Source organism: Desmodus rotundus, chromosome 5 (genome assembly GCF_022682495.2).
Source record: "Desmodus rotundus isolate HL8 chromosome 5, HLdesRot8A.1, whole genome shotgun sequence".
Classification (NCBI taxonomy): Eukaryota; Metazoa; Chordata; class Mammalia; order Chiroptera; family Phyllostomidae; genus Desmodus; species Desmodus rotundus.
In genome coordinates, this window is record NC_071391.1 from 43,084,216 (window position 1) to 43,096,492 (window position 12,277).

Genomic DNA, 12,277 nt, shown 5'->3' on the forward strand with positions numbered 1-12,277 from the left:
CAGGGGCCCAGGATGGTTTGGGGGAGCAGCAGCTGATGTTTATTGGGGACCAGTATCCCTATGCCAGATCTTGGGGGCCTTGCCCCCTGCATCTCTCGCTGCAGCTTCAGTCGTCGCTGTCGAACTCCGAGGACAGACCCTGCAGCAGGGGCAGGGACATGGAGTGCCGGTCGGGGTCCCCGGGGCCCCCACCCTGGGCTCCTGGTGGGGGGCTGCGGGGGCTGAAGAGCCAGTTTTCTGCCAGGGTTGGGGATAGTCACAGATTGACTCATGCCCTGGTCTTTTTGCCTCCCTGTTCCCTCCCTGTGGTTTTCTGTGCTGTGCCCACCCCCACACCAAGACCATGCTTCCATTTCACTGTCCCCTGGCTCCTTCCATCCCCCTCACCAGCATATGGGTGTCCCACACATTCCTAGGCTGTATTCCTCATGGTTTCTCCCTCCACCTTGCACGGTCTCTCCTTCTCCCAATGCATGTCCCATCCATTTCATCTTCATTTTCCCCAGTAGTACCTGACAGTATCTGGGGTCCCCTTCGAAATGGGTTTCGGCCCTTGTAGGAGATTCTGGTGAGTCTGCCCTCTGGCCCTTCCTGGGGAGGTGGTGTAGAAGGGGCTGGGACAGGTGGGGGCACATCAGCAGCTTCAGGGATATTGTCAGGGACTGATGGGGGTGCCAGAGGTGGCATGATGTTGAGGTTGGGTCTGACCCAGTTAGTCCCATGGAGCAGTGGGTCTTTGGCCAGGGCCTTTTGTGGTCCTAGCACTCCCTTGGGATGCAGTGAAAACTTGAGGCATGAGAAGGCAATAGGCAGTGACCGTTGTAACCGGAGCATCTGGGGCTCATGGCCTGTAGGCCATAGCCCCAGCTGCATCCAGGAACAGGAGAAGACCTGGTAGATGACATAGATGCTGTGGGTGCTTCGGAGCCAGGGAAGAGTCTTCTGTAGGCTCACCTGCCCTGGTGGCAACAACAGGAAGGCCACCTTCTTGCGCAGGTCACCCATATGTAGGCGGATCCGGCAGGGCTGTCCATCTAAGAGTCGCATTTCTTCATAGGCTATCTCTGCCCCAGTGTTTGGTGAGTATTCCCGAGTGCAGTGGGAAAAGGCACCCTCAGACCCTGCCTGCTCCAGGAGGCTTGGTAGCGGTCCTACTGGCTGTAGTGCCCGCCGGCCCTGCCGACCGGTCAAAGCTAGGCGGGTGTGGCCTGGGCGGGACTGCTTCACTAGCACACCCAGTAGGTCATAACAGGTTGCATCCGACAGGAAAGGTACTGGCACTACATTGGGCCCAAAGCGCTCTTCAATAACCTGCAGGTGACCAGTTTATGGGACTGGGTTAGGGTCAGGAGTTAACCTGATAGCCTCCTCTAGATTGACCCTCCCACTGCCACTCTTCAGTTACATCTCCACAATGTGCTGAGACTATCCTACTTCCTGCTTACTTCACAGTTCTATCCTGTAGCAAAACCTTGAATGTTTACTACGTGCCAAACTCTACTAGATACAGGGGATACATAAAAGAGTGAAACTGTCCTTTTCCTAATACAGCTCAGTCTAATAAAGGAGACAAAAGATGTAAACAGTAGTCAGCTCAGTAAAATAATAACAAGATGTGGAGATTAAGAATGATTTAACAGCCTTTGTCTTTGATAAAAGAGAATCAAAGAAGGTTTCTACGTACTAATACTTGAGCCAGGTAGGAGAATGGTGAGTCCAGGAAAACAGAACAGCCCGTGAAAAAAACCTGAGCTTACAAACTAAGATGGGCACATTCAGGAACATGTAATTTCATATTGTGTAAATGTAGGGTGTGAGGAGGGACAAGTATACAGGAACTTGATTGTGAAAGGCCTGTGTGTATGCTAAGTGATGGGAATTTTATCTTGAGGACAGTGGGAAGCCACTTGAAGGGCTCTAGTTAGGGGCAGAATCAGATAAGCATTTTTAAAAAGCTAATTTTGAATAAGATGACATAAAATAAGGATAGATAGAAAAATTAATTAAGAGTATTGTAATATGCCAGGTAAGACATGGTGAGCCCCTTAACTAAAATAATGGGGGAAGATATTTAGGTTATAGAATTAGAAATTGGTCTCTTAATGGGTACGGGAAAAGGTGTCCTCAAGGATTATTCTCAGGTGACTGTTTGGGTGGGTGATGTCATTAACCAAGAATGGGTGTACAAAAATAGGTTTGGAATGTCCATTCTTATGCTGTGTCTGTCACTTAATACACACCTTTTGCCCAAGATGCAGGGGATAGTTCTTTTAGGGACTTGAGGCCTAATCTTTGTCATACTAGTTCCACTGTGCTTTTAGGGATTCCAGTTCCTTTTGGTTTTGTCCTTTTTGTCTTGGCCTTTTTGGATTTGGTAACCCAATTCTGGAAAGTTTAACCAACTGGACCATCATGACCAACTGGAGAACCCTGTAAGATCCTCTCTAGTAATTGTAGTTAGGTGTGTTATCAACTCAAACAGGTTGTTTTGGCTGAGAGTTCTGGCTCCAGGTTCTGCTAGGAAGCATACAAAATTCCTTCTTTGGGCCCCTTTCATGTTAGACCCTACTCTTCAAATGCTGTGTGCTCTACTCTCCCCTAGGCCCCCAAATCCACATGTCTGTGTCCTGACTGATGGCTCTGGCTACCTGGCTGGCCTTCTTGTGGAGTTCCCAATGGTCTCTTAAGTCTAATCCACTTTTCACCACATAGTCTCTTTGGCAGTGCTGCCCCCTAGCATAAGAGGGGAGGGTAGCTAACTTTGGACAAGCTGAGGTAGCTTTTGTCACCTAGCTAAGGAAATAACTGGTGCTCAATCTTGGTGGAAATTGTACGTGGAAGAATTTCCCAGCATTTTTTCTCCTTTGCCTCACTGAGACATGGAACGCTTTTGGGTAGGAGTATCGGGCAGAAAAACAGGACTCAGAAATGCCAGTTGGGTTTCCAGGGGTGAGAACAGAGTACTGGTGGGGTTGGCATGTCTGTTAGAGAATGCTTTGCTCCATGGCAGCGAAAGCATAGTCACCAAGCATAACTTAAGAATCTTACCCTGCAGAGGTATCCAACCCATGGCCCATGGGCTGCATGTGGCCCAGGATGGCTATAAATGTGGCTCATTACAAAATCATAAATTTAGTTAAACCCCCCCTTTTTTTTTTTCTTTCCCATTAGTTCTCATTAGTGTTTGTGTATTTAGTATATGGCCCAAGACAACTCTTCTTCTTCCATTGTTGCCCAGAGATGCCAAAAGGTTGGACTCCCTACCTAGTGTTTCTCCAGAGGAGGTCCTTCTAACACAGTGTGACATTTAAACACCTGGTTCTTATGGTCCAGGTTTTTGCTAAAAGGTGAATCCCTCAGTTAGCTGGGGATCTCAGAGTATGGACATGAATTTGCCATGAAGATCTATTAGGTTCTTTTTCTACCCTTGAGGGCCAAAGTAGTTATCCTAAAATAGGAATAACAGGGTGCTCCGTTCTATGCTACAGTGACTGTGTTCTTGGTAGAATCACCCATCGGGACCACCACCTGTTCCCACCGCAGTTTTACTTCTAGGTGGAAGTTATATGGAACTTAGAGGCCTGTAGATTTAGCTCTCCCAGGGGCAGCCCAGGAGGCTGATGGTGGGCGATTATCTTCTTGGGTGTACCTTGACAGGTTTAAATTCTGAATGGTTAGCTTTTAAGGCACATTCTGTTTAGCTAATGTTCTACAGAGTGCGCAATAAACTTAGCAGTTTTGGAGAGAGGAAACCAGTCACTCAGAGGTGCTCTAACACCTCTGGTGCCTTGAATTTGTCTTACCACAAGTGATTTGTCCTATGTGTCTCTACTGTGACTTTCCAGTAGTTTTCTATTTAAATAGGATCTGAAGTTATTCTGATACTCACAGATGGTGTAGCTTTCTAACAGTGAAAGATTTCATTTACTTTCACCCTAATTTTGATTGATCTAGTCTGAGGCTAACTTTGTACTCTAATACTTGGGAGGACCTTGGCTCTCGTGTTTCTGCTTCTCTGGCAAGCTGGCCTTTGTGGTGAGCATAGCTTCCATTTTGAATGGGAGCTATGTGCTCCTAAGGCTGCTTTGAGTATGGTTGTTTTAAAGTTGGTGGTCTGCCTTCTGCAAGTGCTTTAAATTTACTCTCCTTCAGATCACAGAACCTGATCCCTAAATTCTCATCTCAGCATGTGTGGTCTACATTTGTTGAGATTTGTTGGCTACCTGCAACTTAGATACAGTTGAGATCTGCCTGCTCCATAAAATCTACATACTTGGCTCAAAACCCAAATTACTCGTTCTGTGGACAGAATATCCATGAGGAGGTCAAAGGTAAAGTTCAGGTTCTTTTAGAAAGCTTAAAAGGCCTTTCATAACCCCTTTGACCTTATTTTTATCACTAATCCTTTGAATTCTGCTTTAGAGAACTATTGAATTTCATAAATCCTCATTTTTCATTTTCCTCTCCTGTCTTTGCATGTGCTCTGCCTTTAATTAGTACACTGTTCACTCATCCTCCTGCTGCTCATGAACTCATTCAGGTGTTTGTTAAGCACTGTGGAAGTGCCAGGTATTCCTCTCTGCGTGTGAATAACTCCTACTTGCCTAGCTAGAATGCCCACTCTCCTCAGGAAGCCTCCTGACCTCCTAAGTCCTGCCTCTGATTTAGTGCTGCTTCTCTTTGCTCACATAACTCTCTACATATTCAAGGAACTTTTCTTACTGCTTTCGCAATTGTGATTGAGTTGGACAGTTTGTGCAAAGCCCTTAGTGCAGTGGCCGGCCTATAAGGAAGCACTGATTGTTAGTTATTATTATCTTCGGGCTTCGCTACTCAAAAGCTGTTCAGTCCCATCCAGGCCACACTTTAGCCCTCTTACTTGACCTACCTTATCTTTGATGAGGGTCCATGTGGCATCGGCTTCATCAAGTGTTAGCAGGTGGGGGGTACCAACCAACATGGTGGGATATGGGAGGGGTTAGGCAGGGCAGTGGCTGCTGCAGGAACCCCAAGCCACCCATAGTGGTGAGGCCTGGCTTTAGGCTCTGACCTACTACAGCATGAGGTCATAGAGATCCTGCTGGGTGATGGGGCCTTGGGTGGGGAGAGGGCAGTCATCTTCCTAGCCTCACTGTCTTCCCAGCCTGAGTCCATTCTCTTGTCACCTATATATTCTTCTGCTTTAGGGGAGGAAAATGCAGATACCTGTTAGGTTGTCTGTATGTCTGCCGGTGTATGTGTTGTTTAAGGAAATAGGATCAGTTCTCCCTCCCTTCAGCAGCCTCCTTGAAATAATTTGATTTGCTATCTTGTCACCTGGAGATGACTTCTTTGTGAGGTTGCACTGGGGTCCTAAAGCACATGTCAGAAGTACAGATCAGAACTTAAACTGAGAATCAAGTAGTGGTTCTCAATCTTGACCATACTTTAGAATTACCTGAGAGCTTTAAAAATTACTTATGCCTGCATCCTAGCCCCAGAAATTCTGATTTAATTGATTTAGGGTGTGCCTGGGAATGAGGATTTCTAAAAGCTCCTCAGGCAATTTTAATGCGCCGCCTGGGTTGAAACCCATTATTGAGTGGGCACAATTGCAGTGAAAACCAGGTGTGTGTGAAGGAGGGTGGCATGCTGGAGGTTGGCATGCTGAACACTGATAATGTGGAAGAGTCTAATTGGGGTACTGCTGCCTTAGTAATTGGAGAGAACTTTAGGGAAGCCAGGATTACCCAGGTAAATTTGTGGACACTTTTCTTTGTGTTCCACTCGCTGTGCTAGGTGGATCTGTGTCTAGTATGTACTCTTCCACTACAGCCCTAATCAGTGTGTGATTTCCCCTTGTGTCTCTGTGTAGAGAACTCAAGGTGCTCTTTTGCTGGAAAAGAGTGGTTTTCCCCCAAAAGATCTATTCTAGAGAGCCTTTCTGGTAGCTGCTCTTCCCCTCTGCTTCTTATCCATCCAAAGAGTTCTCTGTTGAGTCCCTCTGCAGTCTCCTTGTGTGCCAAGGAAGACTCATCATGTGTGGGGTCTTCCCTGTCCTGGCTCAGCAGGTGCAGCTATCCCACAAAGTCAGCCATTATCTGAGCCGGCTGAGTTTGTATGAGTACAGGGCACAGGAAAGGGTCCTACATTGATAGGAGAGAGTGTTGCCAAGAAAAGTTTCCTAAAAGATGTTCCTGGGCAGGTCTCCCAAACAGAGCTAAGGGTGCGGGTACCAGGTACTTGAGCAAAGGGATGACAGTGGGCATGAGCCTATGCTCCAGGAGAAGAATTAATATCAAATATTTGTCGAACTCTTATGTGTAAGGGCTGTGCCAAACACTTCGAGCGTGTAGTCTTAGTTAATCCTTTTAGTAATCTCTTGAAGTAGGTCCTATTATTTCCCCATTTTACAAGTGAATTTTAACCAACTCCGAGTGGTTAAGTAAATTAGTACAAGTCTGCCTGATTCCAGCTCTTAACTATTAAGCAGTAAGTCGTTCCTTTTGGTGAAGGGAGAAACCAACATGTTCCTTCTGCTCACATGAGTGTGTGGTGGGAGGGGTGCATGTTAAATGGAAGTGCGAAGTTGTGGAGTGAAGAGGAAATGGGTAGGAAGAGAGAAGAGCTGCAATAGACCAAATCAGAAACCCCCAGTTTCCTGTTGAGATGAGTGAAACCAAATCTCTTCCGCCAAATACCCCATTAGTACATTTTTTATTATGGTTGACAAGGAGAGGCTGTCTGGTACAGTATGGTTAGTACCTCTGTTCCCTGCAGAAGGGAATTCTGAGTGAGGGACAGAGGTAGAGAGCAAGATACACAAGGAAAAGAGACATAGACATGGGGCAAAACTGACAGTGGAAGGAGACACAGAAGCAGAGGTACAGAGACGATGAGAGTTACTGATACATGGGCAGAGAATGGTGCACATCCATATGTTGAGGTTTCAGAATGAGAAGGGCCTGGATGAAGTAGATGCAGGGATGATGGGCTCTTGGTAAAATCGATTGAGGATCTCTTTCAGATTTTTGTTCATTGAGGGGGCTGAAGGGAAATTCATGAACTCTGTACCCCGAAGCCCATACCTGTCTTGTCTTTTGCTGTCTGATTACCATGATCCTGTAGGCTCCCTAAATTCCACACTGCCCTATTCTGACATCAAATAAGTCTTCTTTTTGGCTCATAGAGTCAGACTGAAAGTTGCTGGAGGAAAACATGCCAGCTGAGTTCTGGATGTAGTTGATGAGTCCCACAGCTGGGCTTTGTGGGCCATATTCTGCTTATGGGGTTTACCTCCAGGGTGGCACGTTCTGGGGCTTTCTTGGGGGAAAAACAGATCATCTGTAGCATATGGGGTGACCAGAGTGGAGAGCATGAGGGCAACCAGCTGGTGGGGACTGATTATCCAGAGAACATGAAGTTCTCTGCAGGCAACCTCTAGGGCAAGATATAATAGTGTGGATATAGCAAAGACTTCAGAGTGATAAAGAACCTTTAGTGAAGAGTGATAACATGATTCTTCACTTCTCTCAGGCTGCAGGGATAATTGTATATGTTTCTAATCCATCTCTATTTGAAAACTTTAGGGATAGATGTGTTTTGTAATTCAGAAATTTTTAGATTTTAGAAAGCGAATATAGTGCCCTCATGTAAGAGACACAGACATGGGGCAAGACTGATTGACAGAGCAAGGAGGAGGCAGAGATGCAGAGACACACCCCAGTGAGATTCAGGGCAGTGCCCTGTAGCCAAACACGTCAGTGTATCTGCAGCTGAGTGTGAGTAGTCACGCTAAGATAAATGTAAATACGATTGTGGATGATTCAGGTAAGGTTCTGGGCAAGTTATGACAAACTTGTTTCCTCATAGATTTTTAAATTTTGGAATTATAGATAAGGGATTATGGGTTTATAATTGTTCTCAGGTTGTGAGGAGCACGAGAGTGCTGATAAAGCCATCTAAACACATTACATGGTAGGTATGTATACAATCTCAATCCAAACAAAATAATCAATGTCCAAGGGGGTGGATATTTGGCTTGTAAGGAAGAAAGCTCTTACCATGAGTGATAACACAGCTTTGGAATCAGCTGCCTTGGGAGTTGTGTACAACGGGGGCGAAAGTGCCTTAGAAGAGAGGCTTCCTCTGCTGGGAGGGTGATAGAATTCATTGCTTATGAACATTGGCTGCCTGTGGTTTCCCCTTTCACGCACCAGAGGGGAGAGGCAAAAAATGGTGTGTGTGTGTGTATGTGTGACAAAGGACTGTCACATTTTTTATAATAAATATCTTATTGCATACATCTTTGTTCACATCTCTAATTATTTTGTCAGAATAAATTTATTGAAGAGGAACCCTTAAGAGAAGGATATGGACATCTTAAAGTCCTGTGACCACTGGAATTAGAATTTTGTCACAATTATCCACAAAAATCATTGTCTGGAGGGTTTCTTAACTCTGGACTTCATGAGAATGACTGAGCTCACACTTGGGTTGAAGAAAAGTGTAGATTTCTTCCTCTTCCTCTTGGTTTCAGTGGGACAGCATCTCTGAAAAATCATAGCTTCTGGGCTGTCCAGTTCCTTGAAACAAGGACCTGGTGAGACCCCATGCGGCCCTGTAGATGACATCCTACTTTTGCAGATCTGTGGCCTCCTGTGCCATATATCCCATGGCGTGTGGGCCAGCTATCTGCTGAGTGGTCAGGGCTGCACCTGGCTTCATTAGGTCTTCATGGCTAACTCCAATACTTGTGGTTATGATAGCTTTCCTGGAGTGCTTGGGTCTGCTTATGCAGCCTGCAACCTTCTATGACCTCATAACAGTGACTCCCTGCCTTATGTCTGAGATTATACTCGTTCTGGACTCCATGCTGGAGTGGAAGATATTTTGTGCAGCTTCCCTCCTAGTGTGGAGTGGAAAGTGAATCCCCTGTTGGGCAACACCGTGCCACTTCCTGTTAATATATCTATTCTCTGGCAGCCAAAGCCATGTGAAATACTCCTGTTTCATCATATCGCACCAACATTGCTCCTGATGATGTTGGCCAGGACAAATGGGGTTGCTGATGAGGATTTTTTTGGGAATTCTATAATCTTGGCTGACGATGAGCAAAAGGGAGGATTGGAAAGGGACCATAGTGATCCTGGTCCTCAGGCAAACAGGTGATGTGATTTCAGTGATTTTCTGGGATATCAATATTTCTGTTGGACTCCTGACCCCTGAATCTATCTACAAGCCCAGGGACACAACTTCTAGCCATTAATTCTTAAGACTTTGGCATTGGAGTGGGGAGTAGCGGAGGTAGTGATTACACACAAGACCAAGAAGATTCTCTGAACTGGGAATGTCTTAACAATCAGTGTTCTGTTGAAACTGGGACCTCAGGACACATTGCCCAGATTCTCAGAGGGTCGGGGATAAGCCTGCATGACTCCTTCCCTAAGGACTGGCTGAAACAGAATAGAGAGGGCTGTGATCCCTGATGAGTACTAGTTTCTAGAGGCAATGTCTCTCTTCCCAGACCCCTAGATTCAGGGTCTGTAGAGGAACTTTTGTGAGGGAACATGGGCACACTTAGTTAAAATGATGGAGAGGGGCATGAAGGGGAGTTTTCTTCAATTTAAATCTTGTGTCTCTGATCCTAGGATAATTCCTGATCTTATTTTCCCTGCATGGCAACACATAGTCCCCTGTCTCCTGCCTCCCCCCAAGCAGGATATGTGGCTGGGCCAAACACATTCTAGTGGTACACAGAGTAGGGTCTTCACAGCAAATATCTGTTGAGTGGTCAGCACAGTCATATGCAGATGATGGGACCAATATAATCCATACCTCCAGACCCCAGCTCCACCTCCAGGCTCCACTGTTTGCACTGACCTTTAGAATTTGTATTTTCTGAATGTTAAGGTTTCCAGGAGCCTGTCCCTGATCTGCTTGGTGCGGGCCCCATAGATGAGAGGGTTGAGGGCAGGGGGCAGCAGCAAATAGATGTTAGAGAGAAGGATGTGCATGGGCTTTGGGACAGTGTGGCGACCAAAACGGTGTGTGAGGTAGGAGAAGAGACCAGGTATGTAGAAAGCCAGGATGACGCAGATATGGGAAGTACACGTACCAAAGGCCTTAGCCCGGGCCTCCTTGGTAGGCAGCCGTAGCACAGCGTGGGCAATGAGCACGTAAGAGCCAGTGATTCCCAGAATATCTACACCTGACACGGCCAGCGAGAGCGCCAACCCATACAAGTTGTTGGCCCGAGTGTTACCCACCACCAGCTCCACCACTGCCATGTGTGCACAGTAGGCATGGCCTATGGTCTTGCCTCGGAAGTGTTCAAATCGTGCCACCAGCAGAGGGAAAGGCACAACAATAGCCACAGCTTTCAGTGCCAGTGCCAGAGCTGCATAGCCCACGCGAGCTTTGGTGACCAGGATAGAGTAGTGCAGTGGACGCCCTACTGCCACAGCACGATCACAGGCCATGGCCAGCAGTACACCAGATTCCACGGCCGTCAGCGCATGGACAAAGAACATCTGGACCAGGCAGGCAGCATATGGCACAGGTCGGGGCCCGAGCCACAGCACAGCCAGCAGCCCTGGGGCTATTGATGTGGCTAAGCCCAGGTCTGTGGCTGCCAGTGTGGCCAGGAGTAGAAACATGGGCTGGTGCAGTGTGGAATCTACCTGCACCACTGCCAGCATTGCTCCATTGCCCAGCAGGGCCAGCAGATACATGGGTCCAAATACCAGTGTCAGCCAGGCCTGGGCAGCCCCTAGCCCTGGAATGCCAGTCAGCAGGAAGAAGGCTGGGCGTGGGGAGGTGGAGTTGGGCTGTGGAGCTTCTGCCATCCTGTGGGGGTCAAATCTTTAGGGCTCATGGTAGCATGACTCCTGACAGGAAGGACAGGGATTTTGGGGGTGTCACAGTGGCACAGACCTATCCATAGAGTATGTGAGTGGTAGTACAGGGCTGAGAGGATCACAGGGTTACAGTTTTTAGTTGGGATTTTAAATGGATAATCAAGGTCATAACCCTAGCTGGATGGGAGAATCCTCTACACTTGAAAGCCCATGACTGTAGAGGAAAAAACGGAACAGTTGTACTGAGGAAGTTGAGGGAGGTGGTCACTGATAAAGTCAGAGCCCTTCAGTTGGACATCAGTCGAGAGGGGAGCTGAGAATTTTTCTTCCTCAGGGTCCAAAGACTCAGTCTTAGTCTCAGGTGACGGGGAGAAAGCCAGTGCTGGATGGGGATCAGGTTTCAGCCTCCTCCTGTCCCTGACTGTGTCCTTAGGCACAACTGGGTGTCAGCTTCATCTCAACAATGGGCGGGATGCTTAAGTATTGCTTAGCTTTAACATTCTGGGCACTAACTCTCCAAAAAGAAGTGGGGAGAGGAGAGAGAAAGGGAGAAAAGGAAGATGAGGTAGATGGAACCTGGAATGAAGCTGGAAGCCGGTGTGACAGGAGAATACTGGTAGACTTTTGGGGTGTGGGGTGCTTACGTTTTCTTTAACTTGCTGAAACAGTGAACTTGGCCACCAGCTGGAGAGTTGAAGTTGGGCCTCGGAAGCAGTGTGGAAAGAGATAGTAGCAGAAAAGGAACTTCTCTGTTGTTCATCTTCACGATCCAGAGGGGGGTTCCTCTAGAGTGTCTTTCCTGGTGTGCCAAAGGGAGTGCTGACAGACAGGGAGGAAATGGTACTCAACCCAGAGTAGCAGCCACACGAGGAGGAAGCCTCTCTCATGCTGGAAGAGGCAGGGTGAGTCAAACCGATTCCTCCCAGAATCTAGCCCACGGCAGAAGCGAATCACTGTTGAATGAATAAATGGAGGAAGAAAACACTAGCAGAAGACTTGACTAGGGAAAGATCCTGAGTACGGCGTGTTGGCAGCTTCTCTTTGCTTTGACCTGTGCCGATAGGGCCCTTTATGTGGCTGTTCTACCTGCTTCCCTCAGGGCAAAGGGCCCTTACCCCTCCCACCTGTGCCACATTAACTCTTCCCTGTGCTGTCTTTGCTCAGTGCTGACAGGCCTGGTAACTCAGGAAGTAGAGTAAGGAGGCAGAGATGGGGCAACAAAGAAAGAGATTGACTTGGAGGGCGGTGGAAAGATCTGGAAAAGAGGAACACTTACTTCCTCTGGGAGGTCATTGCTTCATTCTTTAATAACATCCCCTCTATTGTAATCACTTGTCTTTCTTTTCCCCACTAGACTGAAAGAGTTAGAGGCAGTGCTTCTTATTAGCCTCAGTATCTCCACTGCTCATCACAATGCCTGGCATGTAGTTGTCTATGAA

General features: G+C 47.2%; 2 protein-coding genes across 2 annotated transcripts; both read right to left on the reverse strand.

Moving 5' to 3' along the window:
- Positions 1–106: 106 nt before the first annotated feature.
- Positions 107–5,019, reverse strand: C5H11orf42 (chromosome 5 C11orf42 homolog). The gene is made up of 3 exons (XM_024569337.3): positions 4,889–5,019; positions 513–1,311; positions 107–237 (listed from the first exon to the last, which is right to left on the reverse strand). Exons 1-3 carry the CDS (start codon positions 4,958–4,960, stop codon positions 107–109), a joined length of 1,002 nt encoding a protein of 333 aa, XP_024425105.1. The 5' UTR covers positions 4,961–5,019.
- Positions 5,020–8,131: 3,112 nt separating this feature from the next.
- OR52W1 (olfactory receptor family 52 subfamily W member 1) lies at positions 8,132–12,277 on the reverse strand. Its single transcript, XM_024569329.3, has one exon. The coding sequence runs from the start codon at positions 10,824–10,826 to the stop codon at positions 9,864–9,866; it is 963 nt and encodes a 320-aa protein (XP_024425097.2). The 5' UTR covers positions 10,827–12,277; the 3' UTR covers positions 8,132–9,863.

What these genes read in the sequence shown, in the direction of transcription:
- C5H11orf42 (XM_024569337.3), bottom strand. Translation starts at nt 4,960, where the DNA reads ATGTTGGTTGGTACCCCCCACCTGCTAACACTTGATGAAGCCGATGCC. An exon ending in GGACCCTCATCAAAGATAAG is followed by an intron (nt 1,312 to 4,888) that starts GTAGGTCAAGTA and finishes GGTCACCTGCAG; the next exon opens with GTTATTGAAGAGCGCTTTGG. An exon ending in GGGACCCCAGATACTGTCAG is followed by an intron (nt 238 to 512) that starts GTACTACTGGGG and finishes CAACCCTGGCAG; the next exon opens with AAAACTGGCTCTTCAGCCCC.
- OR52W1 (XM_024569329.3), bottom strand. Translation starts at nt 10,826, where the DNA reads ATGGCAGAAGCTCCACAGCCCAACTCCACCTCCCCACGCCCAGCCTTC.